Source organism: Lacerta agilis, chromosome 4, assembly GCF_009819535.1.
Source record: "Lacerta agilis isolate rLacAgi1 chromosome 4, rLacAgi1.pri, whole genome shotgun sequence".
Taxonomy (NCBI): Eukaryota; Metazoa; Chordata; class Lepidosauria; order Squamata; family Lacertidae; genus Lacerta; species Lacerta agilis.
The window spans coordinates 23,269,946-23,297,874 of record NC_046315.1 but is presented as its reverse complement, the minus strand read 5'-3'; the positions used below and the strand labels follow the sequence as shown (position 1 = coordinate 23,297,874).

The window sequence follows — 27,929 nt, the reverse complement described above, 5'->3', positions numbered from 1 at the left end:
CGCTGGGGCCGATCCAAAGATGTGCTTCAGGTGGCTTCTTTGTTAAATTGATGCCTTGCCTCATCTTGTTGATTTATTGTGCCGACTGACCAAAAAAAAAAGCGTCAAGACCATATTTTTACAAAAATAGGGATAACAGAATCCAGTGGGTTACGTCAACTCAAAGCCTTTTGTTCCCAAGCCCCCTTGAAACGAGTTCAAGTCATGAAAGGGGTGTCTCAGTCCATTGAGCTACTGGTGTAGCTCAGTAATAGAGCATTTGCTCTGCATACAGAAGGTCCTTGGTTCAATCCCCAGAATCTCAAGATAAGACTGGATATGTCCCCTTGTCTGAAACCCTGGCGAGCTGCTGCCAGTTAGTGTACTTTTCTAGATGGACCAGTGGCCTCACTCCATATAAGGCAGCTTCCTACGTTCTTAATTTCCATTGGGCCTACAAAGGAGAATTTCTCATGTTATGCCACAGATCAGTAATAGTATTGGGTGCTACAATTTATGGTCCAAACTCTTGGTGAAAGTTACTAAGTCACGCCTAAGCCCTTATCCACAGAGATCCAAAGAGCTGCTTTTGACAGGGCTTGGTCGTGCCCTGTAGGATCTTTGACTTTCCCCCCATTTAATTGTAGATTCCACCATGCCGAAAGCTTTTATTTAACCTGACTACTCAATCCGGTTTACTATTCTTTCTTTCTTTCTTATTTATTTATTTATTTGCATAACTTACTTACTGTCTGTCTGTCTTGCTTTTGAGACATGACCGCCCGCCCCCGCCCCCAAAAGCAGCTCGCGTCAAAGAGATTCCTAATATACTGGGTTGGGGCATTTATGTTGGTATCTGATTGCTGTTTCGATTGGAGTTTTTATATGCAATAACCATTGGCTGGTGGGGGTAGCACAAATATTTTAACTAAATAAATTCCGTAAAACGCTTTTCAGGCCTCGCTCAGTTTCAAAAGAGGCTTGTTGTGCAACGTAAGGAGCTGGGAGCTGCACAGAACTGCTGGACCAGACAAAAAAGCTCAACTGCTCCAGCATCCTATCCTCACAGTGATCAGCTAGTATGCCTTTGGGAAGCAAGATGTGAGCTCAATAGCTCTCTCCCCACTTGTGATTCGTAGCAACTGGTAGTCATGAAGTTTTTTGGATCCAGGGCAGTGTTCATGCATTATCAAAGGTACTATTCTCCCCCCACCCCCTTTCTTTCAAGCGCTCACAATCCCGCTGGGCTTCGTTAACTGTCACAAACGCAGTGTTTAAGGGCTGCCATGCAATTGTCTGGATAAAGCAAGCAGTGATTACCTCTGCTATGAATGGAATGCTTCGACACGGCAAACAACATCCTGGTCTCACCTTGTGGCTTGTTACACTTTCAGCCTTAAGCTGTCCTTCACAGAGGTTCCCCTTTGGATGGCAACTTATCGACGCTTGTCCATTGTGTGGCTAGACCATATGGAACCCACCGCTATTATTAAACACCCCCATTGTACAGGAGCGTTATGTGCTCTGTGGGGACTTTTGTCCGGCCTGAAAGGCTTCCGAGAGAATTCGAGCGAGGCTTCTCCCCCCCCCCGCCCCAATCCCACCCCACTTTCAGAAGGGTTCATTTAGCCCTTTTTAGAATGCAATTGTGCGTCGGCAAATCTAGGAGCTGAACAAGTTCAAAAAGGTTTTATAACTAACACTTGTGTTCTTCAAACAATATGGCACCGTGTGACCTGCCCAGGGACTTCATGATAATTAAATGGGATTTGACCAAACCGTCTAAACTACCAACCTGAGTGGAACGAGACTTCAAAGAAAGATTCCATTCTGGTACGAAAGGGCAGCCTTCTGAGGCTTTTATGCCCATTCTGACAGAAACTAATTGCCATATTGTAGCTGCTGCTGCTGCTGCTGAGGCAAGTGGAGGAGTGAACACATCACTTTTATTTCCTTAAATAGTCAGGCAGCAACCTTGGAACTCTTAATAATTAAACTAAGGTTCCGAGATCCTCTGGTTTGTATTTACTGGTAGTCTATTTGTAGTGTCAGACCGCATTCACGCCACTATGATTACACTTTGAACTGCTGTAGAATCATAGAGTTAGAAGGGACACCGAGGGTCATCTAGTCCACCCCCCTGCAATTCAGGAATCTCAGCTAAAGCATCCATGGCAGATGGCCATCCAACCTCTGCTTACAAAACCTCCAAGGAAGGAGAGTCCACCACCTCCCGAGGGAGTCCGTTCCGCAGTTGAACAGCTCTTACCGCCAGAAGGTTATCCCTGATGTTTAGCCTGTTGTTTAGCTGTTTAGAGTTCTGGGAGCTGTAGTTTGTTCAGGGTGCTAAGTGTTGGGGGGGGGGCTGTTTCCCTGACAGAACTGCAATTCTCAAGAGGGGTTAAAAGCCATTCCTTCTTAACAGGGAACTCTGGAAATTGTAGCTCTGCGATGGGGTCGTTTACGAACTCTCAGCACTTGTAACAAACTACAGTTCCCAGAACGCTTTGGGGCAAGCCATAGCTGTTTATAATAGTATCCTAACCTACGGTATGAATGTACCAAAATTCATGGTGCAATGTTATGCATGTCTACTCAGGATTGGAGGAAGTCCTACTGGACTCAGTGGGACTTACTTCCAGTTAAGCGTGTATAGGATTGAAGCTTCAACTGTGCCAGGACATATTATGACTTTGGGGTTAAGCTGGATAAACATCTTTTAAATAAGAGAAATGATGTGGATTCCTCCCCATTCTCATCTCTCAACTCTGGTTGTACAATTTATTATCTTTGATATACTGGTATAATTTGTACAGAAAATGTCAGGTCATTTAGCTTTATTTAGTCATCCATTCATTTTTCAGCATGGATCATATTCTGTTGCAACTGTAAGATAACTTACTCTGTGTGTGCTCTGTACTGAACATTTTCACTTTGATCCAGCCAAGGATCATAACGCTATCCAAAACAGGATTCCATACCTGTGAATGCAATTTTGTATGTGGAGATTCAAGTCCTAAATCCTGCTCCTGGTTCCATGCAGAAGGATCTATTTTTTTTTTACAAAAAGCTGAAATCTGCTAATCAGCTCTTCAAGGGGGCGAGGGGGTTGGTCCAGTCCTCTTGTTCCCCACTAACCTGAAGGATCTCAGCTATTTAAAACACGTTCTTGGTATGCAGCTCCTACTGCTTCTTGGGTTCCCTCTTGTATCACAGCCTTTGTTTATAAAGTCATCATCTCTTGATCATTGTCACCTGGAAGGCTGTGTGCATGTGTTAAGTGTAACACTGTGTGTGTGTGTGTGTGTGTGTGTGTGTGTGTGTGTGTGTGTGTGTTTCTTGTCTCTTGTGTGATCTGCTTTCCCCAGTCATGTTGAGTTACTGTTTTGGCATTCCCCAAATGCAACTGCCATGCTGTGATTCATTCCTCGATTGTATGTTTTCATAGCCATTTATTTCATTACGTTCTCTGTTCCAAATGCTTTCATCTGCACTCCTCCTCATTACAGGCTTCCCTCATTCTCAGAAGGACAATACGAGGAATCACTGCCAGCTCCTTCGGTCCATTCCCTTTCCCCCAAAGGATCCCCCTCCTCTTCCCCCCCCCAACACACATTTGTTTTTTCTCCTTCCTAATTGCACCCAGGTTTTCTGGGTGGTCCATCTGCAAACTAGATAATAGTGGAGTTTCTCTGCCGGCCTTAAGTTGATGTGTCATGCTTATGATGAGGCCTCTTGAGTGCCTTCTGAGAATTGTTCTGTCTTTTATCGCCTTGTTTGTGTCCTGGCTCTTTCACACCTGCTTGGAAACATGTGCTTGTCTTTTGGGAAGGGAGGCGGTTTCGGGGGTGGGGGCGACGACATATACGCTGGGAATTTCCTGATGGCGCAGTCTGTCTTATTTGGATACTAATTTTGGGGGGAGTGAAAATTGTGGTATGTTATTTTAGTTCCTCTAACCCACATCTGCTGTAGGCCTGCACTGATAACTATGTTGTTTCTGTGTATCATTAAACCTAGGGAGGTGAGTGTGTAATCACAAACGCCTTGTTTCTTGTGAGTTGTGAATAGGATTGGGTGTGCAGGCAGTTATGCTAAGGCTGCAGTAGCATTTTCCCGGTTTCTTCTGATGAAATGTTAGTGTTCCTTGGGAGGATTCTTGCAAGAATTCCCACAAAGGGTTAGCTTTCTTCAGGCAGTTCTGGAAGATAAGCAGACTATCATCGCAATCTGCTTCTCTGGTCCCATGCACTAAGCTGCTTGGTCCTTTTCGTTCAGCTCCTTTTGCAGACTAGCATCACAAAATAGGTAAGAGAACTTTTTTTTTTTTGGACAAAATTTTTGAGCACAATAAAATCTTAAAGTGGTTTACAAAAGCAAAATGAAACTCTTAAAATTCTCAAAATTAAAAAAAACGGGTTATTTACAAAGATTTGTAAAACTCGGTTGCATTTATAGTGCCACAACCACACCTACATGACTAAGATTTGAAATCCCTCTGTGAAAAGCAACACTGCTTTACAAAAAAGGAAGTCCCCAAATCTATAAATGCCTGCTTTCCCAATATACCCTTAAGTTGGGTTCTTTCTTCCTCATAGCTTATGTGCTGATGTCCCCAACCTCTACCAGATCATATGCTGATGTGACTTGAAAACACATCCAACCACACCCATGTCCACAACAATGTGCAAATGTGTTTTGAAAAGAAACAGGGAGGAAAGAACCTCGCTCCGTTTTAAGCCAGTAGTATGTGCACCACCTGGGAGTTGCTCCTGCTGCTCTCCACATGTACTGCCTGCATGGGGCATAATGTAAAGGTATAGAGTGGCTTTGCTGAAGTGAAGCAGAGCTGTGTCTGGTCAGTGCCTGGATGAGAGACTGCCTGGGACCCTCATGGGTGCTACTTTCAGTTCCATGATGAAAGAAAGGTGGGTGGTTAATGTTCTATCAGAGGGGAGTGGAACAAATGTGATATAAATCCATCAGTGCTGGGACCAAGTGTCTCCTGGCTCTCGTAACAGCCACAACTAGCTCCTTGCATGTGCCTTTTCTGTGAGGAGTAGCCCCGCGCAGACAGAAATAAGCCTCAAAAGTGTGAAGTTGCCCCAAGACTTTTGTTTGCCTCCTGTAACTGAAAATCTTTAAGTTCACCATCACAAGGCTCTGGCATTTTTAGCTGGCCCTTTGATTTTAATCAGGCGCAACAAACCTGATCTCCCTTCATTCTTAGGTTTAAAAACCAGAGATCCCCACAGTCTCCACACTGTCTCTGACCAACAAGGAGTGATGACGTTGTGGCGGGGATTCATTTCCATCTAAGTGCTTCTCCTTGCACCTTGTTGCTTTTGTTGCTTTGGCAAAAGGAGCTGGGTGACCAGCTCTTTATTTATCTTCTCTTCAGTGTGTGAGGTTTTTGTTGCTGTTGCTGTTGTTGTTGGGTTTTTGTTGTTGTTGTTGTTGTTGTTGTTGTTGTTGTTTACTCAGGGCATGAATACAGATGCCTATCTGGTCCCTGAAATAGCAGTGCAAGATACACCCCCTCCCCTCAACACATACATACTCCAGCATGGAGCCTTGCTGACATGATGGCTTAGAAAGACCCTCTCCTTCAAGAAGACCCCAGGGACACAAAAAGAGAGCGTCTGAGATGCATCTGAATCGCACCATTGCCAGGATACCCTGATCCAGTGTAGTGGAGGGTATTTCATTCCAGTGGAAGGGGCAGTGCTCCAACCAACCTCAGTCTGCCCCTCAGCCAGGCCCAAGCTGCCTGCCTTCTTAATTACAGTGGGCGCTCGGGTTGCGAACGTGATCCGTGAGGGAGGCACATTCGCAACACACAGCGTTCGCAACCCGCAGTGCCGCATCTGCGCACGCGCAGGTCACGATTCAGTGCTTCTGCGCATGTGCAAAGCGTGATTTAGTACTTCTGCGCGAGCGCCGAAACCCAGAAGTAACCCGTTCCGGTACTTCTGGGTTCGGCGCAGTGCGCAACCCAAAATTACTCAACCTGAAGCGGCCGTAACCCGAGGTATGACTGTACATCCCATCCCTAGAGGTGCCACTGGCTGTCAGCTCCCTACTTATTATTATTAAATTTTATTTAATAGATGTATATCCCTCCCTTCCTCCCAAAAGAGCCCAGGGCAGCAAACACACAAGTGATAACACAATCAAAACAATTAAAATAAAATAATAATAATACAGATACAGACTGGGAAAGAGCTCTGCTTTAAAAGAGGAAGGTCTTCCTACCAAAGCCCCATCCAGACTATACATTTAAAGCACTATTATTATACTACTTTAAACTGCCATGGCTTCTCCCCAAAGAATCCTGGGAATTACAGTGTTATGGGTGTTGTTAAGAAACTTCTATTCCCCTCATAGAGCTACAGTTCCCAGAGTTTTCTCAGAAGAGGAATAAATTTCCTGATATGTTGCTGAGACCCCCTGCAAAGACTTACACAGACATTGCAGCATTACTGCTTCCTCTTCACACAAACCTTTAAAAGCTTTAAGCAAGACTACAAATTCTATGCAGTTTCCTGGAAATATGCTCTTTGGAACTCATCCTGACTGCATAGGTTCAGCCTGTAAAAAAAAAATGCTGAGCTTTGGCAAAATATCCTCAGCCAGAACCCCTGTGGCTTTTAATAAGAAGTGCAAAAAATTCTGCAAAAAATAAATAAATGTGCTTCCATTTAAACTGCCAGCATGAAGTAGGAACACCATCAAATAAAAGGAAAGAAGTACCCAGCTAGATTATTTCCCTCCTACTCTGGCCTCCTCAGTGCTAAACAGATACAGAGTAGAAAGTCTCATTACTTAATTCACTTGCCAGAGCAATAATCCTGGTGCTCCAAAAAATAAAAATCCCAGAACTGTGCCCCCTACCATGTTCCCTCTCCTCTACACCACTCATGGTCCTCATAACCTGGGGGAAAGCTGGTAAAATACCAGGGGTGCTGCTGCTGTTGGACTCACAACTCCCATGAGCCAACAAAGCCAATGGTCGGAGGTGATGGGACCTATATAATTAAACAACTGCTGGATGGCACAGGTTCCCTCACCCTGATTTAAGTTCAGAAAATTTGGTCATAGAATCATAGAGTTGGAAGGTACCCCAAGATCCATCTAGTCCACCCCCTTGCAATGCAGCGATCACAACTAAAGCATCCCTGGTCCTCTTTTGAGTTTCTGAATCAGATATCCCACTTAAAAGCTAACCATTGGAATAGATTTACCAAAGCAGCAATTTGTTAATATACCTAGAAAGCCAGCATAGCAAAATCAACAGAGTGCTTAATTTGAACCGAATAGACGTGGGTTCAAATCCACACACAGCATGCTCAGGGTAACTGAGTGCACAGAGTTGTGAGGATAAAGTAGGGTGGGAATCCCTTGATTCTTTGAAAGAACAGAATACACATACAAGCAAGTAAAGGCTAGTCGAAACCCTTTCGCTCCCCATCTATAGCAATTATAAGACCTATACTTTCTCGCCAGATAATTTATAGTCTATCAGTGTCAGTGATGACACCAGCAGTGCAGCTGAAATAATAATTAGGATCATTGCTAGTTATTATTTTAGGGTTGTAGCTTAGTAGCAGAGCACATCTTTTGCATGCAAAAGATCCCAGGTCCATTACTCACAGGTAGACCTAGGGTAGTCCCCTGCCTGAATCCCTGGATACCCTCTGCCTGACACTGTACAGAGAGCTAGGCGGGCCAATAAATGTTCTGTATCAGGTTGATTGAAAATGGAAAAGAGTTCAAGTTCTGGTATAATCATAAAGCTGATTTTAGGCACCTTGGGCAGGACTCTGCAAAAATAAAAGACAACTACAATCACATAAACCAGACTTTGCCAACCTGGTGCCCTCCAGATGTTTTCAGCCCAATGGAAGCTGTAGTCCAAAACATCTGGAGAGCACCAGATTGATGGAGGCTGCCATGCACACTTACCTGGAAGCAAGTCCTGTTGAACTCAACAGCTATTCCTTCTGAGATGACATTTGTACTGGATTGCACTGTTGGATAGAGAAAAGTCCTTCTCAGAAACAAAGCAATCTCATCTAACCGTATTCCCAGTAATCCTGTCAGTGTTTTGTTAGACCATTTAAATTAAGCCCATCAGCAAAATCCATGTGATGGATTTTGTCTGGAACCTCTTAAAGGCAAATAAAATATCAGTAGCAAGTAAATGGTGTCGCTGTTAAATTCTTTCTCTCAACAGCACGACTGAACCAAAGCTGGAAAACAGCTGAAATGGCAAATTTGACAGAGTCTGTGAAAATGGGAGAAAAGGCAAACAAACCACAAGACATTTTGAAAGGCCTCCATTTATTAATTACTGGAGATCGAAGCAGAGATGAACGCATATATATATTTATTTGATATACGGTACTTATGCCATGCCTTAAAAGAGACCATTTCAAGGTGGCTTTCCAAATCAAGCTATACAATGAAAATACAATAAACAAAAAATTAGATAAAAAGTCCAAATCAGTCATCAAAATAAGCAGATGACCCTGAAATACTAGAAGCGGTAGCAGCTAAAAAATAAAATGTCATTAAAAGTGACATTGATTTGTTCTTGTTTGGTTTTAAACCAATATCCTGAAGTTTGAAAAGCATGGTAAAATAAACATGTTCTCATCTTGCATGTTGGAAACTCCAAAGGGTAGGCGCCAGGTGGATGTACCTGGGTAGGGAGTTCCAAAATTGAGGTGGCACAATGGAGAAGTTGTGATCCTTGGGTCTCCACTTATAGTTTAATTTCAGTAGGTGTGGTGCCCAAAGAGGACCTCAAAGCAAGGGCAGGATCTTCATACAAGAGGAAGGGTTCCCCCCCCCTTTTATAAATTGTTATTCTGTGGCTGATGCATTTCGGTGTGTTAGCTCAGAATGTTTGTGGCTTATTAGGATCAGGTACGCTGAGTTAGCACTTTTAAACCTAGAATTACTGTGAGCTTCCTGTAAAATTATACATGTATTTAAAAAGGCATACATTGTGAGTTGTGTCCAGCATAGCACTAAGTAAGTCTCCCATCCGCTTGCAAAATGGGACTCCTCCCATCTCCCCCCTTGCAGTCCCTGAATCTTTTCTGGGGACTCCTCCAACCCTCCAGTGCAGTTGTAGGAGGCAGGAGAGATGGGGAAAGTCCCATTGCATAAGTGGAAATCCTTGTGTTGATGGAGACGCGTTAGTTGGGTACCACCCTGTCCATTTATACCTTGGAAGCCCAGTCCAGGTATGGAGAGCAAAAGTATGAACAGCCAGGAATCTACCATTGTCTGCCTACCTTTTAAAAATAAAAGTGAATGTGGCATATAAAAGCAGTAACGTTTCAGAGGCATATACACTTTTAGAATTTGGGTTCGGTTCTTAAACAGGGTGTCTTGTTCAGCTGGTCAAATCATGAAACTCCCTCTGTTAAAGAGAAAGAAAGAAAGAAAGAAAGAAAGAAAGAAAGAAAGAAAGAAAGAAAGAAGCAGACATAGTAACATCCAACAAACTGGTGCATGCATTCCATTTGGACTTGCCAGAAAATAACAGCCTAAATTGGAAGGGTTTGAAATAAATAAATAAATAAATAAATAAATAAATAAATAATACCCCACCCATCTGGCTGGGTTTCCCCACTCTAGTTGTTTGGAAAGGGACCTATAGTAGCAATAGGGAACCTGGGTTCCCCAGATCTTGTTGGACTCCAACCCCCATCAGCCCCCACCAACATGGCCCATGATCAGGTAGGAGAGTTGTAGTCCAGCAACATCTGGAGAGCCACAGGTTATCCACTCCTGCCATATAGAAATTTTAAAGGGATAGTCAACCAACTTTGAACTTCAAGGACCAGGCACACAGTTCCAACACTTCTGATGGTTGCATATAAAATCACAAGATGCTTCAGTTTGGGCAGATGTTCTCAGTCCGGCCTGCATGAAGAACCGAAGAGATCCCGTAGTGCCCTATGACATGCTACTCCTTTCCCTAAACATTTATTGGGGCTTTATTCTCCAGTGATGATATGGGTACCGACTTAATGAGGTTTTAAACTGAACAGAGGAAGTTCATTACTTAGTTTAGTTCTGAGAGCTGTCACTTTACTGAAATATCTATATAAATTAAAATCCAACCCATAACCACATATGCTAGCAAATGGGAATTTTTTTTTAGTATTATTATTAATTATATTTTTGGAAAAGAACCAGAGGGGAAGTGTACGGCTAGAGACAACGCTAAAGTAGGCCATGTGTCAGCCTGTATTTCACAGTGGAAATGTGCTTATTTCACAGAACAATTTGCATATTTAAGGGGGGAAATTGCTTATTTCATGGCACGGCATTAATAAATGCAGAAAAGCCTGATAGCATATATATATATATATATATATATATATATATATATATATATATATATATATATCTGAGCCAGGCCTAGTTTTTCTTTTGTTTAATTACTCAAGTGAATGTCAGCAGGTGAGCTCCATCCCTTTACCAGCAAGTTCCCAGGCTGCTGCCTGCTAATGACCTCCTCTCTTCTCAACTCATTTCCTTGGAAGTAAGCCCAACATAAAAACCATGAAATGTGCATAAGAAATCTTGCACGTTTCAGTGGGGTTTGCATAGGAGAAATCCCCAGTAGATGGGAGTGACTTCTGTTTGTTTGTGTTTTTTTTAAAAAATGTCCCCCCTTCCATCACCAGGATCCTGTAGCTTTGCTCACAAATCATGTCAGAGCACAGCTTCTAACTTGCTCTTTTGTTAGGGTCCAGAGCTGGGGGAGGGACAACCTGAATTTTTAAAACCCCTGCAGAGGCACCCAGTTTCCCAGGATGTGCCTGTTCTATCACCAAGACACCTGCATCCACTTTAACCTTCCCTTCTGTCTGTGTCTCGCTTTTGCCACCAGCCAATTAGTGAACTCTGGAGGACATTCTGGGTCAAGCTGCAGCAAGTGCCTTGAATCCTCATTAACACTAATTAGCGCTCAGTAGGTTAATTGGTGGTGAAGCTCATCTTTTTTTAATTACTCCAACGAATAAGCCAGTGGGACCCTGTGGTCAGCTTTGAATTATTCTGTTTGTTTTGATGCTTGTCATCTGAATGTGTAAAGACAGATGTTCTTTGCCCAGGCTTAGGGACTGCTTTCCTTTTTCGGGAGGGGCTAAAAAGACAAAGGATCCTTTTTACCGTTGTTAATTGGGGCTTAGCTGATGCCCTAGAACAATTACTCCCAACCCACCCCCCTTCCCCAGGTGGGAAAAAAATGCATCATTTGGGGGCAGCGAACAGGACATACGCATCACTAGCAGAATTGCTAACTTTAACATTTCCCACACTCGCTAGGAGCCCCATCACATTTCACAAGCATTTGTAACAGTGACAGTGAGGTTTAAATTCTAAACAATGAACTGCAGAATCTGAAAATCATAGGCTTAGTTCGTCCATAACACAAAGCCAAAGCATGGCTTAGTGCAAGCACATGAGCTCCCAGAACAGAAACTGAAGCTGCTGAATTGCTGTGAGCTGGACCATAGTTTGACTTAGTATGTCATCCAAACCTGGGGTCGTGGTTTATCTCCTCCAGATGAACCACAAGGTGCAAATGAAGAACAGACCATGGGTACAGCTTGTTTTTGGTCTGGAGCAAGACAAACCATGTATGTGGGTTTGAACGACACAAGTTAAGCCATGTATTAGCTCCCAGAAGCAGCAGGACCAGAGGCCATGATCTCTCCATGCTTGCATGCTTGTGCTGAGCCATGATTTGGCTTCTCATTACATGCAAACGGGATCAGTATCTCATAGATGCTGCCCCAAGACAAAGGACCAAATCCAGATAAGCTTGGAACTAATAGAGCTGGTCCCCAGCAAAGAGAACTCCAGAGGGCTCTGAGTGATGTTTCATTCTTCCCTGCTGTCTCGCAGCATCTATCCTGTTGCCCAGTTCAAGATTTGTAACAACAAAAACCCTGTAAGGATATCTGTAGTTCTATGTGGCAATTCCATTTCTTCCATAGGCAACAGTTCTTGGAGATCCTTGGAGGTGTGTGTCAGAGGGAAAGATAGTTTGAAAGAACGATCACTGTCACTTTCTTCTCTGGTCCAATATGTTACTCTTTGTATTATTCTGAAAACCTAGTTTGACTGGAGGTGAGAGTAGAACAAAAGAATTGTGTATGTACATTGCAGGGGTAGCCAACATAGTGTCCTTCACATGGTTTTGGACTACAACTCCCATCATCCCTTGTCCCCGGGGAGGGTTGCCTGGCACCATCATGATATATCTTTAGGCACCAGGCAAAAACATTCTTCTATAATCAAACCTTTGACCTTTTAACTATCTGGCCTTTCTTTTCTTTCTTTTTGTTTTGTTTGTTGGTTTGTTTGCTTGTTACACAAGAAAATCTTTCATAAAAACTAATTTTAAAAACTATCTGGCTTTTTAGAAGTGAGTGGGATGTTTTTTTATTTCCCCATCCCCCCTCTTGGTTTCCAAATATCTTGGGGCCGAGGGTTGTCTGTCTGTTTGGTTGGTTCTAAAAAAATTTGGGTTGCCCTTGGCAAGATGAAGCGACTTAATTTAATAAATAACTAAATGAGCATATACAAATCCTGTGCAAGTCTGTATCTCTCTCTCTCTTTTGCAATTGATTTCCTGTTGTTGTTGTTGTTTTACTATCCTCTGTTGTCACCTCTAGCTCTTACAAATAGCTGTCTGTCTCCAGATGGTAATAGAGGTAACGTCATCATTAGAGCACTGATTAAAATGCACGGATGAGTCTTTATGGAGAGAACTGAGATTACACTCATTCTTCTTGTTGTGTGGCCTTCCACACCCTGATGCCCTCCTGACATTGTGGACTACAATTCCCATCAGCCCCAACTGGCATGGCCAACAGTCAAGGATGATGGAAGTCGAAGCCCACAACACATCACTGGGTGGCACTCTGTTGGCTACTCTTCCATGTATTGACTTTATTAGGCCTTCATTAGTGATTGTCCACAGGCTGCACTGTCCCCAAGGTGCTGCACTCATCATTGCCCACACTCAAGTAAGAAGAGATGGAGACACTGGCATAATCCACCAACTCACAGGAGCCATGTTAGTGCCAGGATCTCCCACAACATTTTTCTTCCTGCTCACGTTGTAACATGTTCTGCAGACAATGGAGAAGCATACAGGCAAACCATTCTGGACTTAGTTTTTTTTTTTGCCTCACATGTTGGGATGGAGGGGAGCCGTTACAGTTTGCATAATATCCTGAGGAGGAATTAGTATGTTTGTGTTGGCTTATCTGCTGGAAGCCTAAATGCCATGGATTTTGAGCAGTGCAATAGTCCTGGCAGGCGTTGCAGAAAATAGTTCTTTATTATGTTTACTGTTCTTTTCGGGAGCAAAGGAAATTATACAGTTTACTCTCCTAGTGGAATGAAGATCCTTGGCGAGTTTATCTACTGCTTGCAGGCGAGCCCCTTTTCAGTTCTGGGGTTCCCGCCTTGTGAAGTTTTAGAAAATTGCACTTGGCTTTTCTTGGCTGTGACTCAGTGGTTGAGCATCTGCTTTGCAAGCAGAAGGTCTTAGGTTCAGTCTTCAAGCCTCCACACAGGGCTGGGAGGTAGCACAACCCTCGACAGCCACTCCAAATCCGTGCAGACAATACTGAGCTCAATGGACCAATGATTTGACTCCACACAAGGCAGCTTCCTTCGCTTAATGGAGCCCTTGACTTGCATGCATGGTGTAAGCCCCACAATGCACTGCTGCTCATCCAGTTTTTGCTCTGTGCCCTGAGCTAGAGCCAATGTGTCAGGTGAAAGACTGTATGTTTCAGTCCTGAGAAATTAAGGTATCTAAAGTATATGATTTTGCTGTCTTAATATGTAGCTAGGCATAAGAGCCAACTCCTAGAGGGGCAAGGTCCCTTTGCCCCTCAAAGTTTATGGGCATTGCTGTGGCGTTCACCAAACTTCGGATTGGCATAGAAGGTGTTAAAAGGGAAAAACCAGTAAGAACCTTGAGGGGGCGGAGTTATGTGGGCTATTTAAACCCCTCCCGGGGAAGGAAGAGACTTCTTTAGGTCTTGGGTTCTTAGTTCTTTGGTCTGGGGTTCGTTGGGTCTTTGGTTCTTTAGCCTTTAGGCTTGTCGTTGGTCTTTAGCTAGGGGGCTTGTTGTGGGTATTGAGAGCCTGGAAGAAGGGTGGCAAGGGAAGGAGTAGGAACAGGGTTAGGAGAAATCGTTGGGCACTGTTGTTAACAAGAACACAACCAAGAAAGTACTGTTTATTCAGAAACCACATGCTTATGTACTAAACTTCAAATAAAACAGTTTTGTTCCAATATTCTCCTTGACTGAACTGAGTGAAGTAAATACCAGACAGACTGGTTGGTGGCAGCGGTTAATTAATAAAGTGGTGAGTGCAGGTATCAACGGACCGTCAAACGTCTGGGGGACCTGTGCAGGTTGAGCGAACCGCCACAAGTGGTGGCTCAGCGGTGGGATCAAAAAGTCCAGTGACTGGAAAGAGAGGAGCAATACACCTGGAAGGGGGGAGAGGATAAATCTGGAAAGGATATTATCCCGTCCTAGGGTGTAATTGTGGAGACTCTTGATCACCGTGAGGCTGAGAAAGAATTAAGAACTGGTGATCTCAAAAGTTATTCTGGCAGAAAGGTTTAAGTTGTGGTCGGGGCAAAGTACGCTGGAAAAGGTTAGAGAAAGAACCTTAGGCGTGACTTTGAGACCATAGTCTTGGAGAACCTAGCCCAGAAAACAGACAGAGAAAAACGTTCTTTTCTTTAATAGACTGTTTGAACTCCTATTTTTAAGAAAATGCCACCCAAAAAGACTAAGAACCCGGTGAGGGAATCACCTATAGAAAGTGCTGAAGAGGAAAATGGGGACCTGCAAGGGGAACCAGGCTCTATTGAAACCACACCTGCGGGAGAGAGTCCTAAAATCTCTGAGAGTTTTGAAAAGTGGAAACTAGAGCAGGAATATAAACTGAGAGAATTGGAATTAAAATTAAAAGCTGAGCAGGAAAGGAAAAAATTAGAAGCAGAGAAAGAGGAGCGAATGAGGGAAAAAGAAATACAGTTTCAATTGGAGATGAGGAGATTGGAAGTGACTGCAATAAAAAAGCAGAATAACAGTAACAATACCAATGGGCAAACACTTGTGAAAATAGAGTTAACACGTTTCCCAGAATATAAAGATAGATACCCCACAAGCATTGCAGCAGCTGCACGGTTAGGAGATGAAATTAATGAAATCCGAGACTATGTGTATGATGGACCCAGATATGGGGGGAGGAATTGGGAGAACCATAAAAATAAAACTGAACAAAATCGAGGAAAATTTACCTCAGACTCCAATAAGGGGAATTACTCCTCAGAGAAGGGGCCCCATGAAAAGATATCCCTACAGTCAGGGAGTGCTGAGGGAAAAGTTAATAAACCCAACAAAACAGATCCTCCTGAACCCTTTTGCTGGAAATGTGGGAAAAGGGAGCATCAGAAAGATAATTGTGGGCATGGAAAAGAGAAAATAAATAGTCCCACAACTGTAAATAAAACATTTTGTGTCCAGCCTGTAGAGCAGGGCCCAACTGACTCGGTTGTCGTGGCAACCAACTGGAATACAGTTGAGCAGGGGCCTAAGGAGGTAGCTGAGGCCAAGGTGCTACATTGTAATACAATCCAACATGATGGACACCTATTACAAAGTGCTGGAGAAAACATTTGGGTAGAGGGGAAGGATAAGGGGTCACAAATCACAATCCTTCACCCCGATATATTAAAATCGGAGGCCATCATTCCCGGGAAGACTATAAGAATAAAGAGAATTTCCAAACAACCTGAGGTACTACCGATGGCAAAAGTTAAAATTGGATATAAGAGTTGGTCAGGACAGTGGGAAGTAGCGATCTCTGAAGAGATTCCCACTGCAGTTCTTATTGGCTGGGATATAGTAGAACATGTGCAAAGTGCTTTTATAGTCACCAGAGCACAAGGGAAGTTATTGTTGCCCAGGCCTGAACAAAGTGATACAGTTGCTGAAACCACTAAGGAAGGAGAGCAGCTGGGGGGAAGGGTGTCTATGGAAACAAGAGACGCTTTATTATTTCCCCTGACTAATAGTCAAGCCTCAAACTTTGTGAAAAAACAAAAGGAGGATTTAGAGTTAAAACCTTATTTTGAGGCGGCAGAGATAAATAAAACCTTAACTCCTGAGAGCCCAGAACGATTTAAGTTGGACCAAGGTTTATTATATAAAGAAGTCCTTATCACTCCAGCAAGGGGTGGTGGTGAGATACAACAACAATTGGTGGGTCCGACTGAATATAGGGGCAAAATCCTGCAAAATGCACACAGCAGTGTGTTTAGCGCATCCATGGGGATTAATAGCACAAAATACCTGACAATCAGGATGGACGATGAAATCCGTAGTGTCCAACTGAATGTCTCAAAGCCAGTTAAGTCACTAAACCATGAACCCAATCTAGACTACAGTAGGCACGTTGTTGAAAAAGCCCGTGAAGTTGGTAAAGAAGGGTATACCTGCAGTGTGACCAGTGACCTATCTGTGAGATCAGTTAGAACAACTAGTCGTATTTATGCTAAACCATTCCGCAGTTGGAAATATAGAAAGAAAAACGTCCTGGAAGTTATAGCTGGCATGGTGTCCCATCAACTTGCTATGAAAGTGAAAGAGTTTCCTACACTGGAGATTGTGTGGTGGGAAAATGGGAACCCTGCTGCTTATGCAACACAAATAAATGTCCAAGATAAACGTGGTTACACAGCGTTAATGTGGCCACCACAGCAAAGACATAAAAAGTAGTCTTCAAATTGCTCAAAGTGGGAACTGTTAAATCAATACAGAGCAAAGGTGGACTGACAGCAAAGGAGATTGCTATGAGCAATAAGCAATCGGAGCTTTTTAGCCTACTTTCATTAAGTGATCACGCTGGTATAGGAAGCTTCAGCAAGCTGATTAAAAAAGAAGCTATCCATAAACTTATGAAAACAGTTCCCAGTACATTTAAAAGCCAGACAACCAGTTCGTATGCAGCTGTTGGTGACATGGAGAGGTGGGGAAATAAAACCATTAACCTCAAAGGTAGAAGCCATTTCTACGTGGCCTACCCCAACCTCGAAAAGAAAAGTGTGAGCATTTCTGGGATTAGTGGGATATTACAGAAGATTTATCCCAAATTTTAGTGACATAGCAGCACCAGTATCCAACCTAACACGAAAAAAAAAAAGCCTGACCATGTGAAGTGGACGCCGGACTGTCAGCAGTCTTTTGACAGTTTGAAAAATGCTTTGACAACAAGACCAATTTGGGCAGCACCAGACTACAGGCAAGAGTTTACGGTGTTTACGGATGCATCCAACGTAGGAATCGGGGCCTTCCTATGTCAGCCGGGGCCGGAAGGAAACCACCATCCTATCGCTTACATCAGCAAGAAACTGTTACCGAGGGAGAAGCACTTATCTGCAATTGAGAAAGAGTGCCTGGCAATAGTATGGGCTCTACAGAAACTAAAACCGTACCTCTGGGGCCGAGCCTTTGCCCTAAGCACAGACCATTCTCCATTGATTTGGCTTCGAACTATGAAAGGCAACAGTAAGTTAATGCGCTGGGCTTTGTTACTACAGGATTTTAATTTCACCATCAAAAGCGTAAAAGGTTCCCTTAACATCGTCGCCGATGCCCTATCCAGGAGACCGGAAATTGAAGAAGAAGAGTGAACTACTGGAAATAACCTTAGTAAAAGTGTATATATGTTGTTTTGGGGGGTGGACACCCATGAATAATGAGGTATGTTCATGTATTGCAACTGACAGTTGATCAGGAGGTCACTTGGCAAAGTGTACCCTCCTGAATCAAACTTTCTAAAGGGGGGAGGTATGTGGCGTTCACCAAACTTCGGATTGGCATAGAAGGTGTTAAAAGGGAAAAACCAGTAAGAACCTTGAGGGGGCGGAGTTATGTGGGCTATTTAAACCCCTCCCGGGGAAGGAAGAGACTTCTTTAGGTCTTGGGTTCTTAGTTCTTTGGTCTGGGGTTCGTTGGGTCTTTGGTTCTTTAGCCTTTAGGCTTGTCGTTGGTCTTTAGCTAGGGGGCTTGTTGTGGGTATTGAGAGCCTGGAAGAAGGGTGGCAAGGGAAGGAGTAGGAACAGGGTTAGGAGAAATCGTTGGGCACTGTTGTTAACAAGAACACAACCAAGAAAGTACTGTTTATTCAGAAACCACATGCTTATGTACTAAACTTCAAATAAAACAGTTTTGTTCCAATATTCTCCTTGACTGAACTGAGTGAAGTAAATACCAGACAGACTGGTTGGTGGCAGCGGTTAATTAATAAAGTGGTGAGTGCAGGTATCAACGGACCGTCAAACGTCTGGGGGACCTGTGCACACAATGATATGTGTGCGCTGTGTCACGTGATTGATTACTGTGTTTCCCCTATTTTAAGACACTGTCTTATTTATTTTTTCCCCTCAAAAAAACACAGGGTGACTTATTTTCAGGGGATGTCTTATTTTTATTACTGGTAATAAATATTGATTAAAAAGGAACAGGCAGGGCAGGACTCAGGCGAGAGGCTTTTATTTTGTAGTGCCTCTCGCTTGCTGTCTCCATGCCCGCCAGGCTGCAGGACTCGGGCGAGAGGCTCCCCCCCCCCCCGTGCCTCTCACTCGCTGGTAGTTGTGGCTACCCTTCACTCTGCTCTCACCTGTGGCTCCTAGAAGCTGTCAGCATGCGACAGCGGCCACACTCTGGGAAACAGCTTCAACTGGCTGGCTAAACCAGGTGAGGGGAGCCGATGTTGTCTCAAACTCTTGGTGCGTTAAGAGACTTCCCCTGCATGCAAAGACAGGTTCTGGTGGATTGAGTGGACAAGACCAATAGTGGGTTTAATAGTCAAGAAGAAGCAAGGGGCAGGTGGAGCTTGTCCACTTGGGACATTAGCCCAACTAAGCTCTGATCCTAAACCTCCACTGCCTTGCGTGAATTCTTTGGGAGAAGAAAAGGCTAAGGAGTTAAACCCTACACAAAACTGGAGTGGAGTCCCTAAGATGGTTGGATGGCGTCTTATGCACCTCCTTCCGGCAGCTCCTGCAGCCAAGCTGGGGCCAAATGTCTTGTTCTGTTTTCCTTTTGACCACATCAGCAAGACCAAGGCCCAGGACCTCCATACACACTGCCCAGGCTTGTAGCCTGGGGAGGTCACCTCCATGCTGCTAATGCAGCGGTTTGACTTCACCCCCAGAAGTGCACTCCCTTGTCTGTGGAGCTTAGTGGGAAACAGAGTGGGCTTTTTAAAAAAATCTGGAAATATTCCAAGGCCGGTACTTCTGAATAGAACAGTTTAACATATCCTACATAACATCATGTTGCCCTTTCTCTGCAGCAGCTGTGACCCTAAAGAAGTTTGCATGCCGTGCAATGAAAGTTTATAGAACCTTCCAACTAACTTGGAATATGTATGTTCTCTAAACAGCGATGGCTCACTGCCATGAGCATATTAGAATTGGCTGGTTGCTTGTTTACACTTGAAAGGTATCGGGAGATGCTATGTAGATTCTGCACCATCGCTGTTGTGTCCACATCTTCTTTTCTTCTTCGATTTTGAAAGAGGCCATTTAATGGTTCGTGTCGTGAGCGTCTCACTGGGTTTGTTCTTTCTTCTTGCAGCATGAACGAACGGGACCACTTGTTAAAAAGGCTTGGCAGAAAAACCCCTCCAAGTCTCTTCCGTGCTCATTCTGTCCAGCAAGGTGTCTCACGTAAGTAATACAACTCAGTCCTGAAATGCTGCAGGAGTAACGGGCAGGGTTGGGTTTGCATGCAACTCTATCTGAAGCCCTGGAGAAATGAATGGAAAGCAGAGAGCGCAACACTGTGCTCAAATTATTAGCTTGTACCCTTTTGCAAAATGAGGGCTAGGGAGAGATGATCCGACAGAGAAGCAAAGTGGCTGACAGTGACACTCCTATTTGGAACTGGAATTAGGGTCTGTGCCTTTCCCAAGATTTCAAATATCCTCAGACATTTGCAAAAACTTTCATTCCTCCAAATCCCACCAACCCCCCCAAAGTCTGGGAGAAATGTATTACAGTACGATCGCTGCTTTAAACTGTATTTCAAAGAGATGCCAGCTGAAATTTTAAACGATCAAAAATGATATTTTAACGCTGCCATTGAAGGGCAGAGTCACACAGCTTTCTGCGCAACCTTTTATTCGGCCTGACCCTGTGGCAGCATCATTGCACCATTTGCTTCCTCAGTGCGCTCATCGGCATGCAGTAAGGTTTACCTTTATACATATTGTTTCAGCATCAAATGGTGTGCAGTTCGGGGGGGGGGGTTGCAACATAACTTACACCCTGCCCAGAGTGCATACCGTTGTGCTTTTCACCGGGGGAGGGGCTGGGGGGGACAGCACCAAACACCTGGCTTCCTATCGGAGGTACCTCTGCCCTTTCAGTGAGGGAGAGGTCGTGGGGAGATCAGAGCACTGTAGATACAGAGATGGGAGTACAAGGTTGGCTCTGCATCATACTGACCTCCCCGCTTTCTCCCTCCTGGTACACACAGCGATGCCACTGCTGGGGAGGCCAGCTGCACCCCCTCCCTGCCAGCTGCCACCAGCTATTCATTTTGTTTGGGGGGTTTGTGCAGCTCAGGAATATCTAGTTTAAAGTGCTTGCAAGATACCTCCTTCCAGCCTATGAGCTCATTGGTCAGAGAATACTCTGCAAGTGTGTTGTTCCCTGCTCAACCTCAGGGAGTCTAGGGCAGGGCTGGGAATATTGCTGGATTACAACTCCCATCATGCCTGAGCTTTGGCCAACAACACCTGGAGGGCCACAAGTTCCCCATCCCTGTTGTGCTCTTGGGCATACTCCTTTCCATATACGTATATACGGGGAATTGGTTTTTGCTCTCTTTATTGGGGGGGGGGAGTTTATTGCCACACTTGGAAATGGGCTCCCTGACTATGCAGACCACCATTGGTCTCACCATATAAGGCTGTTCTTATGTCCATCCTGTTTAGGGGAATTCCCCTTTAGAGGTTATTTATTTGTGCAGGGTACAGAGATGTAAATCATTGCCGATTTACACCCTTAGGCTTTGGACTGGTTCCAGAGTTACATCGTTTGAAAAGCAGGTGAAAACAATGAAATGTCCTTCCCCTTCAGACACGCTCTGAATGCGAGAGGCTGTTTGACCCTCCAGAACAAAAGTGTGAAGAAAAGGAATGTTCTGGCACACACAAGAAGAACGCTTGTGCTGTCAGGTGTGATCTATGAGGCTGTGCACACTGTTGAAGGCATCCCCGAGCTTTTAACAGGTTGATAAGCCACAGGAAATAAGAAGAGGGTACTAAAATAAATTTTACCTCTGTTAGCATGCCCCCCATAAATACTAATGATTAAGCGTTAAATGGGCCAGGCCAGTTAGGCTTTGCTGCAATCCTCACCCACCTGTTTTTCTCATGACCATAAATTTTCACTGTATTTTTTAGACTTTAAAAAGGGGCTGATCCATTATCCTCTACAACTTCTGTCATCCCTTATCAATAGATACTGTTAAAGAGCACACCAGGAAAAGGGGCAGGGAAAGGGTTGGGTGCCCAATAATAATTAGCAGTGCAGTTCATGCAACAAAGAAACGTGGTACCAAAATGGTCTGTTACCAAATCATATTGCCTGATTAAGGCATGTGCCGAAGCACGTAAAAGATTATCGTCCCCATTGAATTGCAGAGAAAATATAGAATATGGGTTGTTTAAGGGCTTTAGCTCAATGATAAGAGTATCTGATTTGCATGCAGAGGGTCCCAGGTTCAATCCCTAACATTTTCAGGTTGGGTTGGCAATGTTTGCCCTCTGGAACCCTGGAGAGCTGTTCCTAAATGAGCCAATGTTCTGATTAAATATAGAAGGCATCTTCCTGTACTCCTTCCTATGGAGGTCAATGTGCTGCAAACATACCAGTAGCAGGAGCACAAAATTACTGATGTTTTTCACACTGTGCTGACCTCCCCTCTGCCTCTCCCCTCTTGGTAAGCAGCAACTGCCCTGCCACGAAGTTACCCTAGCAGCTCTGCCCTACCTGGTGAGCTACTTCTGGGTACCTGCTGCACCTCACCCAATGGGAGCACTAACAAAATGATCAGGTAACTGTACTGAGAAGGGTCATACTAACATATCTCCTTAAATGGGAGATAAACTTGAATTGTAATCTCTCACCCAGAAGGGTATCCAAGCTAACAGCAATATGCTTCTAATACTTCTGCACTGATATCCTCCAGAAAAATGGGGAAACCTATAGTTTCACAATATTGCAAGCCTTACTTCCCACACACCATCAGATAACTTCTAAATCCTCCTCAAGTCTCAAATGATTGAAGAGGCTGAGAATTTGGGACCTGTGTTATGCCGGAGCCTCTGTGACACTGCTCTTGCACTCTTGGGCAGCTGTACATGCTCCAAACAATGGGTGGCTTGTTCCAGAGAATGGAATAATAGGTGCGGCTTTTAAAAGGGGGGAGGAGAGTTGGGGAGACGTTCGAGCTTTCAATGGCTCTATTGTAAAGCCAGAGATGGAATCTTTCATTGTTTGGTTTCTAAAGATAGCGGAAACGTGCAATTAGTCAACTTTTGGGTCACATGTAAAGGAGTAGGGGAAGACAGAGATATATGCCAACAATTTTTCTTTGTTTCTCCGGTGGTAGTGAAAGGCAGAGCTGGATTAAACATCATGCTAAGTGCTGTATCTGGTGGAGTCCTGGTCAAATTTGGGGGGGTGGAGTGGAGGAGGGCTCAGTCTACGGGCTTCAGCTCTTAAGTTTCCCATTGTGAAAGCATGTCCCTCTTGCTTCCGGCACATGGTTTCTTTACAGTAGCATAGACTGGTGCCTTCTAGGTATTGGATACAGCCTGGTGCCTTCTGGATATTGCAGGCTACAACTCCCATCAGCCTCAGCCAGCACTGCCAGTAATGATGGGAGTTGTAGTCCACAATACATCACTGGAGGGCAGCAGATTGTCTACCCTACCCTTGGTGTGTCAACTTTATTACGGCTTTATTCATGATTGTCCACAGGCTGCCCTATCCCATGTGCTGCAGAGCATGGTCGTCATGGCAAGTACCATGAATTGCCTTATCCTCCATGAATTTGTCCAGTCCTCTTTTATAGCCACCCACATCTAAGTGGTGTGAACCTAGGTGTCACAGGCTATTAAACTATCCTTTTTACCTATTGTCTTCTGTTCACGTTTAGCTTTCTGGGTTTTATTCATGCTTGTCTTGATTTTTGTGGGCCTCCTTGAGTCCTGGCAGGAGGATGGTGGTGATGGTGATCATGGAACTGTTTTAACCATTCCACCATTGCGGCACTTTCTTTTAACTATTGGCAAGGTATGTTCTTTCACTGATTTCCCCTCTGCTCTGCTCCTTCTCTTCTTCTCCAGACGGGTATGCGTTTTCTCAAGAGGAGCACGGGGTCGTTTCCCAGTCTCAAGTCGTCCGATCCTACGACACGACGAAACAGAGACCTGGCGTCGAATAACGGTGGTCCTTTTGCTCGGCTGGTGGCTGGAGTAATAAGATCGGGATCAATGCGTCCACTGTTAATACATCCTCGACTAAGGTTGGCAACAGCAGCGTAAACACCAGAGAAGGAAACCCTTTTTACTGTGGCCTTAGCCAACGAGTTTGTTATGTACGCTTCTCGCAGACCTCGAGCACACACATCGTAGGGCAAAACCCTCATCTGAAGCCGGCTGCCTTGCTCTGCCTCACATTTGTTTACCTTGTTTATGCAGCAATTTGGCTGTGCTCCACGAGGTGTGAAATTGAAAACCATTTTGTTTTTGCCAGGGTTTCAAAAAGAAAGGGAAGCGGGGGGGGGGAGTAGTAGTTCTGGGGAAAGAAGTAACAGAAGTTATATGTTCTGTGAGAGATCAGCCAAATTTGGATAGGAGCGCTGGCATTTCCTGTTTTGCCATGCCCAGATCCAAGCGCGCAAAGGGGGCATGTATGAAACCTTTGTGATGTTCACTGTTTATTTGACTGAAAGTCTCGCGGAGAGAGCTGGGAGGCCAGGAAAACAAAAGCATCATGGAGAGAGAGTGTGCGTGGGGGGGGGGTCAGGAAAGATGGCCCCAGCTACAAACGTGGCCAGCTCGCTTCAGGAGGAATAAGCGCCCAGAGATACAAGCCATCATCATATAAAATAGGTCGCAGAGATATTGGCTATGTACGCAGCAGCTTAGCATGGGGGGTGGGCCGCCACTTACCGTAGGGCCTGCAGCATGCCCGAGCCACGAGTCTCTCCTGGGAGTGACATGGTGACTTGGGCGCCTGCAGGCACCGTGCCCCCCGAAAGGGTGCCGTGGGGCTCGCATCTGCCCACCGCCGCCTCCTCACCTGGAGGGCGGCTATGGAGGGGAGGCGGTGGGCAGACTCCATGCAGGCCCCACCCAGAGCACCCTGCCCAGCTCGCCTGTCCCCACAGGTGGCTCACCCTGGGTGCCCGATCAGCTAGCTACATCGCTGCGTGTATGCGCACCTACAGAACCCCCCCTTGTGCCGCAATATCTATCCATCACCCTGGTCGTCTGCATGGAGGGACGTGGGTGATGTTTGCATGGCATTCTGCTCAAGAGGCATCTCGAAACAGCAGTTTAGAATGCAGCCTTTTCTCTGGGCACCCAAAGCACCAGCAATTCTAGTTGCTCTGCATATATTTCCTGTGACCCACAGAAATGTTCTCCTGTCATATGTGCAGAGGGAACAACCCAGCTTCAAAGTGTGGGCTAGATACATGCCATACATTTAAAGCACATGACTTGTGCCCCACCCCCTGCAGAGGATCCTGGGAACTGTTGTTGGTTAAGGGTTCCGGGAATTGTAACCCAGTGTGAGGTAAACTACAGTTCCCAGGGTTCTTCTGGGGAAGCTACATGCTTTAAATGTGCCACAGGTGTATGTTGTGTAGGCAGCCATGGATTTCGGCATTTTGTTCCGCTTTGCTCGCGCTCTTCATACTGGCCTTTCTGAGAAGGTCCAAACAGCTGGTGCCTTAACATCCTCTGCTTGTAGAACCAGTGAGCACTTCTGGGAGGAGAGGGGAGCAAGAGCCCATTTTGGATGAACCTATGCTCCTTGCAGCAGAATCTTTTCTCCACCAGATTGGGTAAAATATTGCAGATCCTTTATTTGTTGTTACATTTAGGTACCACTTTTCCTCCAAGGAACGGAGGGTGGCATACATGGTTCTGTCCTCACAACAACCCTGTGAATTAGGTTTATTGTAAAGGGGAAGCCAATGTGGGGAGAAAGGATTGGAAGGAAGGAAGGAAGGAAGGAAGGAAGGAAGGAAGGAAGGAAAGAAGGAAAGAAAGGAAAGGAAAGGAAAGGAAAGGGGAAAGGGGAAGAAAGGAAAGGAAAGGAAATTAGTGCTGAACAGAAAATGAGAAACATAGCTCAGCATCAGGTTCATTCATATCTAAGAGAAATGGCTCAAGAAAATCTTGAACAATAAAATCTCCATCCTGGCATAGCTACTTCAGGGAAATATTTTTCACAAATAGCCAGAGATTATATCTTACAAACAGCATTGGCTTTAAGGTTGCCAGCTTTTTTTCTGGCAGGGAGAAATTCAGCAAAGGAGGTAGTAATTGAGGGGGACGTGCCAGATTTCCCTATGTTGTGCAGCTGTCAAAAGCACAGGAACCCCCCCCCCTCCACCCGAGGGGGAGGGAAACATTGACATGCCTAGTTAGCGTTACAGTTGGCAAAGCACTGGTTCACGGGGCCACCAGAGGCGAGTTCCCACAGCCCTTGCTTCCTGGAGCACGCAGCATTTTGGATTCCAGGTGTGTTTCTGAAATGGCAAGAAATGACAAGAAACGCAGAGAACTCTTGCTTTGTTGATTGGCTCGCTTTCTGGATGCCCCATCCAGTCTTCTTCTAGAGCAGGAGTGGGGAACCTCTCGCCCTCTGGCTGTTGTTGACCTGCTGTTCCCATCACCCCTAAATCCATTGGCCGTTCTGGCTGAGAGTTTGAGTCCAACAGCATCTAGAGGGCAACAGGTCCTGGAAGAAGCACGAGCCCTTGGCTTCACCCAGTGCTGTTCTTCAAACAATCCTCATTCATTCTTGTAGCCAGACCACGTTTCTGAATAGCATAATGTAAACACTGTTGCTTGTCTTGAGCCACATTTCTCGGTTCCCCCATGCGCTGTGCATAGGCCCTTAAAATGCGGGCTTGGGGTTTTGTTTTTGCCCTTTCCTTGACCGCCCTCTGGAGCTTAAATATTGATTTAAGTGTATCCGAAAAGCTATCCGCATATGAATATTTATACTCATCAAGCCAAAGGAAAACAGCCTCTTGGCTCCCTCCCTGGCCGAATCATTCGAAAGGATGAATTCCAGTGCTTGAGTGCCACCATTCAGTCCCTTCTCGGTGCCACCTCTGGCCTCCTCTCCCCACATGGAACGCAGAGCTTAATGATCCAGCAGCCTTCTGCATGGTTTTGCTTCAACCATAAATGGAGGGGGGAGGTAGAAATCTCTCCATCCTGCTAGTTTGCATTGCTAATGGGGCAGGGGAGAAGGAGGGAGAGAGACACACTTATGCAAAAAGGGAAAGTTGAAAGAAAAATTGCCAATAGTTGTGGATGTCAAGGGGCCAAATGTGAGTGTGAGATTGTGTTTCCATGTGTTTTTGTAAGCATACGATGAGAAGCAGCAGCATGACGAAGATTCCAAGGGAAGTGAGCAATCTGTTCAAGGTGGAAACAATCTAACTAGGACTTCCTGTTGAACTCATTGGGACTTGCTTCTGAGTAGGGCTTCATAGACTCACGCTTCAGAATCACTCTAGCATTTTCTGATTTACGGAATAGCTTATGAGTCTTTTATTCTCTAATTAGTGCTAAGGGACGATGAGAGTTGTAACATCTTGAGAGACACAAGTTTGCCACCCCTCAATTGGGGGCCCGCCAGCCAGCAAAAATCAAGCGTTGTAAAGCCCCACTAATTTCAGTGCATGCAGAGAATGATTTTGCAGTTGAGATGGACAGGATTTAAATGCAGCTAAGCTTTGGCCGACTCATGCCCTAAGTCAGCATGGAGAATGCAGGCCCGGTGGCACCAGGCAGTGTGGTTGGCCAATGGCCTGGCGCTGCCTCCTGTTGCAGTGCCACTTCTGCTGCCTCCATCCACACTGCCCAGCCGCAGATAAGGAGATGTTTGGAGAATGAAGCATTTGGCGGGGAGGTGGGAGATGCAGGCAGCCATCACTCATGGGAGGAGGGCATGCAGAGGACCCATGCCAATGTGGGGCCAGTTCCTCATTAGTAAGTTTCGCTTTCTACAAGGGAAGGCACAATACCAAATGAGCACCTAAAATCTAAGAGAGCCTCTGCAACCTGGTGACTTCCAGGTGTTTCGGATTATGACTCCCATCATCTCAGACCATTGGCCATGCTGGCTAGGACTGAAGGGAGCTGTAGGCCCAAACACCAGGTTGCAGAAAGCTGATCTACAACAAATTCCAGATACTCAGCTATTTCCATGCAATATTCTTAAATACAATAGCCCCCCCTCCTCCTTTCATTAAAGTAGACTGGATATGATGAGCATTTCTGGCTCACACAGTGAGACAAGGTGTGTGTGAGAGAGACGATAGCACAAAAAGAAATTATTTTATTCAAACTGGAGGCAGAGGATAGCTGAAGGCAGTGAAACAAGGATCTCTGCTTGTCTCTGGTATGTAGGACATGCAGGGCTTTCTATTTTGTTTCTGCAATAGCACGCTGATTCCAATTATAACGATACTTAGCTTTGAATGGTGCTGTTGATTTTTCTGAGTATTCACATGACGTATCTTGTCACAAAAACCCTGCGAGGTCGG

At 45.0% G+C, this 27,929-nt stretch overlaps 1 protein-coding gene across 1 annotated transcript in view; it reads left to right on the top strand.

Annotated features, from left to right (window-relative positions):
* The window catches only part of ATP8A2 (ATPase phospholipid transporting 8A2), a 318,542-nt gene extending 294,650 nt beyond the window's left edge, over window positions 1-23,892 (top strand). Inside the window, exons 36-37 of the mRNA XM_033146356.1 lie at window positions 19,695-19,786; window positions 23,479-23,892. Coding sequence (XP_033002247.1) covers window positions 19,695-19,786; window positions 23,479-23,576 — 190 coding nt within the window. The 3' untranslated portion in view covers window positions 23,577-23,892. The remainder of the gene's footprint in view (window positions 1-19,694; window positions 19,787-23,478) is intronic.
* Window positions 23,893-27,929: the final 4,037 nt, after the last annotated feature.